This window comes from Ursus maritimus, unplaced genomic scaffold (assembly GCF_017311325.1).
Source record: "Ursus maritimus isolate PB19 unplaced genomic scaffold, ASM1731132v1 scaffold_8, whole genome shotgun sequence".
Classification (NCBI taxonomy): domain Eukaryota; kingdom Metazoa; phylum Chordata; class Mammalia; order Carnivora; family Ursidae; genus Ursus; species Ursus maritimus.
In genome coordinates, this window is record NW_024426996.1 from 42,703,897 (window position 1) to 42,710,770 (window position 6,874).

Here is a 6,874-nt window from a genome sequence, read left to right on the forward strand (position 1 = left end):
TTTTTTTTTTTTTTCTGAGATTTTATTTATTTATTTGACAGAGAGCACAAGCAGGGGGAGCGGCAGAGGGAGAGGGAGAAGCAGGCTTCCTGCTGAGCAAGGAGCCCAATGTGGGGCTCGATCCCAGAACCCCAGGATCATGACCTGAGCCGAAGGCAGACACTTAACCGACTGAGCCACCCAGGTGCCCCAAGAAACTGCTCTTTTAGCACTTTTTGACTTTTAGCTATTTGCCTGTAATACCTTGATAAAAATAAAATTGGTTTTGTTTATAAGTGGAAAACCAATTGATGTGTTCATTATCACTGGTGAGACATCTTAGGAAGTTTAATCCTTTGGCAATTACCTTTTCTGTTTGTTTTCTAATTATGTTAAATGTGTGCTGCCTATTAACAGGGGGCTTGTGTTCTGTTTTAGATAACACTTGTTATCTGGGCTGTGATTCGCATTGGACCAAATGGCTGTGACAGCATGGAGTTTCATGAGAGTGGCCTGCTCCGGTTTAAGCAAGTATCTGACATGGGAGTTATACATCCTCTTTATAAAAGCACAGTAGGAGGAAGACGAAATGAAAACTTGGTTATCACCGGCAACAACCAGCCTGTAAGTTACCATATCAGTTGAGGGACATTAGAGAAAAATTCTTTGTAAAAACCTAGAGTTGATTATTGGAAATGGATATTTTCCTCAAGAGAATATTCATAAGCATATTTAATAATATTGTTGGTCTTATAACCTGTTAATATTACATGCTTTCTTAATATCTTAATATGGTAGCGTTTTCTGTAATAGATTAATTACTCTAGGAATAGTGTGTTCTCTTTCTCCTCCATGCAAAGTAACCAGCAAACAAAGCACCTTCCCAGATTGGAATACTTTGTACTTTCTGGGAGTCTAGAAGGGAATATGCCAGTAGAGTCCATGGAAGCCCATGCCAAGTGGCTACTGTAACACAGGTTTTCAATGGAATAGAACCTCAAGGAGGTATTCTTACCACCCCCTGCGCATCTTAGGCCCAGATCCGTCTATATGCCCTGTGACCCATGGATTTGTGCAGAGCAGTGTAAGCAAACAAGCATATAAACCCTTATTTTAAAGAACTCTTTTCCCAAGTGGATAGAGACAGGACAGACAGATACAATTAAAATTATGTGAAGTTAGTCTGTTATTATAAAGTGTTTGATAATGTTCGTGATGAATTTTGGATGCAGTCTCCTTTGAAAACATATTCATGATAAAGTGTTTCTCTGAAGATTGTTTTTCAGCAAGGGACAACAAAGCTCAGTGTAGAAAAGAACAAAACTTCTATTACAAGTGACATTGGTATGCAGTTTTTTGACCCGAGGACTCAGAATATCTTATTCAGCACAGACTATGAAACACATGAGTTTCATTTGCCAAGTGGAGTGAAAAGTCTGAATGTTCAAAAAGCATCTACTGAAAGGGTATGATTTATTTTGTTTGCTTTATTAATGGAAGAGAATTACTGTCTAAAGTTACAAAGCGGGAGGGGAGTTTTGCTGTTTTATAGTGATGTGAAAGAATAAATTCTAGAACAGTGGGAAGGATTGGTTAGTTCTAGATTTGTCATCTGATCATTATCAAGTCACATCTCTCTCTCTCAACACCTATAAAACGTGACTGAAAACTCTTGCCTTTCATATTCCGTGGTTGAAACTCCTGTTCCTCTGTCTCTGATAATAATTCTCACTTTAATTTAGAAATGCTTTTTATTACTTTTTTATTTTATTTTCAGATTACCAGCAATGCTACTAGTGACTTAAATATAAAAGTTGACGGGCGTGCTATCGTGCGTGGAAATGAAGGTGTATTCATTATGGGCAAAACCATTGAATTTCACATGGGTGGTAATATGGAGTTAAAGGCAGTGAGTATTTCTTAAGAGTTTTAGAGAATTATTAGATTCTTGGGCACATAAATCTATTTGTGGAATAGTATACAATTATTAAAAATGGTAATGTAGTTGTATATTTTTTGACATGGAAGGATGTTCAAAATGCACTTTAAAGTGAAAGAAAGTTACAGTTTGTGAAATATCTCATTTTCATTTTTTAATACATATGTACATTTATAAAAACTTGGAAGGGTATGCCAAAATGTCAACAATGGTTGGCTATGGGTAGCAGGATAACAGACGACTTTACTTTTATTTTTCTTTCTGCTTGCCTCTTGTTTTCTAAAAAAAATTTTCACAACATGACACCTATATTACTTTAAAAGGTAAAAATAAACTTCCAAAATTCTGAAAGAATTCTCAAAGTAAGAATTATCATAGTAAGTATCCATTCCCTGAAGTTGTTGGGTATTTTTTTAATTAAAGATATTTCATGCCCTTTCCTGAGTTTCATATCCAGTGGTGTGAAAATCAGTTAGCAAATGTACAAAATGTATTTTATTTACCCATCTATTATTAACTGCAAAGGAAAGAGATTTTGCCTTTATTATAGCTATTGAAAAGTGAAGTTTTGTCCTTCACAGATTATATCTGAACTTCAGCGGGTAACATATCTCATATAAGGGAGCCAGAAGTCCAAAAACGGTTTACCTGCTTTGATCAAAGCATATTTATTCAAAATGTCTTTGGCCACCTGCTGTATGCTACTTAACCAAAGCTAATTAAATTTATTTTACCAAGCATCATATATGACAAAAATAAACTTAAACCTAAGGACACATAAAATAATTATTTCCTTTTATTTAAATTTAATTTAATTTAGAAAAAATAAGCTCTAAAAAATTAAGTTTTCCATTTTCATAAATAGCTTTCTCCTCTAAAACACATACTACAATTTCTAAATAATAAAGATAAACATAAATGTGTTTCTTGCTAGAAACTCAATAGCAATACTGAGTGTTTTTTGCATGTGCTGTAGTAAGAAGCCATTCCTCTAAGAGAATAGTGTTGAAGAACGGTCACAGTGGGACTGTTATTGTCAGCACTGGAAATTCAAAGAAGCAAGAGGTGTGATAGATCTGCATATAGCCATTAGCAAGTTATCTAAATCTTTTCTTTTTTTCTACCTGAAAAGTCTTTGTGTTGTTGATATGGGAAATATTAAGATACTTTGAAATACATATATATACATACCAGTTTCTCCACAGTTAAAGAAAAACAAGCCCCCAGTACTGAAAAGATAATTAGCTTTATAATCCAGTTAATATCAGTGGTTAGTTTTTAAGTGTATAGCTAATTATAAGGAAAAATTTTTAAAAAAAAAAAAGAATTTTATCAATTAAACTGCGTTTAAAGAAATAACTGCTCTCGCAATTTAAAGAAGGTAAAATTAAATGACCACAAGATGGCAACATTGGAACAAAATTTCAAAATTAATCACTTCAGGCTTCCGTTTATTCCATATGCATACTAACACTACATAGTCAATTAGCTATTTCCATTTCTTCAAACACAACTTTGTCTTATTGCTTCGAATGCCGTCTATGACCTGATGACTCTCAAATCTGGAACTCCTGCTTTAATCTCTCCTCCGATCTAAGACTCACACACCCAGCTGACTTCTTACCATCTCACTCCAGTGCATAATCGCCATCTCAAATTCAACAAGTCTAAAATCTTCATACCCTCCCTCTCTCCCCAAATATGCCTTTCTTTCAGTGTTCCCATCTTGTTAAATGGTGCCCATCGGTCCATCAGCAAAGCCTTCTGGCTCTGCCTTCAAAAACGAGAGTCTGGCTGCTTCTCATTGCCTCCACCACCTCCACCCCCACCCCCCATGGAATGAACTGCCACCACCTCCTGCTGCACTGTTGGAACGGCCTCCTAAATGGTCTGGCCGCTTTCTCAGTCACCCTGTGGTCAGCTGTCTGTACAGCAGCCACAGTGATCCTTCCTCAGAGATCACATAACTTTCACGTCCACATCCCTCCAAATGGCTTCTCATCTAACTCGGGATACAGCTCAAAGTCCATTCCCTTCCCTAACGTGTCTGGCCCCAAGTTATTTCTTTGACTCATCTCCTACCAGTTGACTCTCTTGTGCTGTCTGCTTTAGCCACACTGGCTTCCACCTGTTCCTCGAACACCTAGCACATCTTCACACTGGGGCCTTTGCATGTATTGGGTCCTCTGCCTGAAGGGCCCTTCCCCCATTGCCCACATGGCTTATGCATGTCACCCAGTTTCTGCTGCTTTTGTGACCTTATCAGAGAGGCCTTCCCTGACCACCCTTTGTAAACAGAGCCCCTGCTTGGTCTCTCTCTGCTTACCTTTTTTCCTCCAGTGATGTTTTATTTATTTTACCTGTTCACATGTTTATTGTCTGCCCCTCCTCGTTAAAATGTCAGCTGCATGAGAACTTGGCTGTCTGTTGATTGCTGTATGGTTAGCACCTAGAATAATATCTAACTCATAGTAGACACTTAATAATTATTTGTTGAATGAATGAAAAGAAGGAAAGAGGGAGGAAAAAGGGAGAGAGAGGCTTAGGAGTTCCCAAAAAGAAAGGGCCTACAGTACAAGAATGTTTCTGAAACAGTAGGCTTGAAGAAGAGAACCTCGAGGCAGTTTTCTTTGAGTGCCTGGTCTTCAAAATTATCGGGTTTGAACTTTCATATGTGGTGTTGCAAAAACATTAGAAATTAAAATAATTTTCTGTAGGAGAAAAAGTGTTTTTCTTCTCATCATCAGAAACGTACCAGTCAGTAACTTTGTAAAAACTCTCTTAGGAAATAAAAAATGAAAATTACCTGTATCAGTCTTATGCACTTAGGAATTTTGATATAATTTTAATAACGTGTGTTATAACTGTATTGTTACGCATTATGAACTAAAGAGGTCACTAGTTGAATCTTGACATTGGTTTTGTTTTCTTTGTTGTTGTGTTGGTCATGACTTTACTGTTTTTTACTACCTCTTTTTCTTGTTAATACTCTAAGTTTTGTTTATTAATTTTGTCCTGTCACCACTTGTGGAGGTAAATAAATCATACTGTTGTTCTCCTAATAGGAAAACAGCATCATCCTAAATGGAACTGTGATGGTTAGCACGACTCGCCTACCTAGTTCCTCCAGTGGAGACCAGTTTGGGACTGGCGACTGGGTGCGCTACAAGCTCTGTATGTGTGCGGACGGAACGCTCTTCAAAGTACAAGTAACGGGCCGGAACATGGGCTGCCAGATCTCAGACAACCCCTGCGGAAACACTCACTAGAAGAACCTGAGAGGTCACCCACGTGTTCATATCTCGACTCGATTTTTTTTAAGAGTGTGCATGCAAGTCATGTTTTTAGAGAGTTTGCGATAACTCTTCTTTCATCTACAGAGCACTACTGTATCTATTATGTAATCTCCATATTTAAAAGATTGTCTCAGAGAGCCTAAATTTTAATACAGTTCATTAAGTTGCACTGATCTTCAAATTACAGTTCTAAAGTAATTATCAGAAGTGAATACAAGCAAAATTAATCTTTAAAGAAGTGTTTTTAAAATCCCACTGTTCCTTGTTTAAAGGATAAAGGGCTGAAGCAACTGTTTAGACTCACTGTAAGTAAATTTTGGTAACTAATGGGGATACACCATGAATAAATGTTACATGCTCTGTCTTTTGGCCTCTAAGAGAAAAGACAGATTTTTAGTGCGTTAATTTTCAGCCGTATTCTCAATGCAAGTGAAGTCATTAAAGAACTTCACATATGTGAGCTGGTAAGAAACTGTGGTTTCTTAGTTTTGCACTAGGATGAAAATACTCTGTAATAGAATGTTTACTTTTTAAATATTGATGAGGACGAAGTGTTCACAATGTGGTAGAAATGGAAACACCATCTCAGCTTTAACTGTTAAATCCTGATGACAGCTGTCATTTACTGAGCATCTAACACATGCTAGGCACTGTCCCAGGCACTGCATCTGTAACATCGCTCATTCTCACCACAGCTCTGGATGTCGGTGTTATCATCCCAGTTTTATCCATCAGGAAACTGAGGATCAGAGAAGTTAAGAAACTTAAGAAATGTCACATAAGAAATAGCCGGCCAGGTTGGGATTGGAACTCGCATGTGATTCAAATCTAAATGTACCTGCTTCCAAATACCGTGTTCTTTTCACTATCTTCATTGAAGGCTTAATATTTAAAACTCTAGAAAAATGAAGACAGATTAATTCAAACTTACCTAAGCAGATAAGAATCAAATAAAACAGCCATGCTTACTCTAGTTTGAAAAGAAAAATAAATAAATCTCGTGTCAAAAAAAAAAAAAAAGGCCAACTGCTATCAGGTTTTAAACTAGCTTAAGCCAATTCCAAAATAGTATACTATAGGGAAGTCAGATTAGCCTAGTTGTAGGTTACTGCAGTTTCCTAACTGATGGGCCTGGGCACCTGGTAGTACCTGAATTGGGTAAAAGGGTTACTAAGATATTTATACCCTCAGGCCTCAGGGCAACACAGTGAGAAGTGGGAGGCCGTGGCCCCAGGCAAGTCCGAGGGGCTGGGAATGGCTGGTGAGTTCACCCCGGTGTGGCATTCAGATAGCACCCAGTGCAATGTGCACTAGGCCTTGAACAAGATCGGGCCGCACTGGTGTAAAGGGTGCGAATACAGAAAATGAATCTTTAAGTAACTTTTGAGTAAGTATGAGAACTGATCTCTGCTCCTCATATCACAATCCCATTGTAATGATTTACAACCCTCAAGGCAGTTGATTTTTAATGTATTTTATATTTGACTTAAAAGGAACTCTCTGTTATTATTAATCACATACACAGCATCAGGGGCCTAGTTTTCAGAATAGTTTGCTGTGCAATAAGCAGTAGAGATAAATCCTAAGCCCTGCACTGCATTCAAGTATAACAGTATTCTGTCATGGTCACTTTGAACTGTGTAGATAAGAAAATCAATAC

At 37.4% G+C, this 6,874-nt stretch overlaps 1 protein-coding gene across 1 annotated transcript in view; it reads left to right on the forward strand.

Moving 5' to 3' along the window:
* SGCB (sarcoglycan beta) overlaps positions 1–6,862 on the forward strand; it is a 15,883-nt gene extending 9,021 nt beyond the window's left edge. The window contains exons 3-6 of the mRNA XM_040625391.1: positions 418–603; positions 1,254–1,445; positions 1,757–1,888; positions 4,984–6,862. Coding sequence (XP_040481325.1) covers positions 418–603; positions 1,254–1,445; positions 1,757–1,888; positions 4,984–5,187 — 714 coding nt within the window. The 3' untranslated portion in view covers positions 5,188–6,862. The remainder of the gene's footprint in view (positions 1–417; positions 604–1,253; positions 1,446–1,756; positions 1,889–4,983) is intronic.
* Positions 6,863–6,874: the final 12 nt, after the last annotated feature.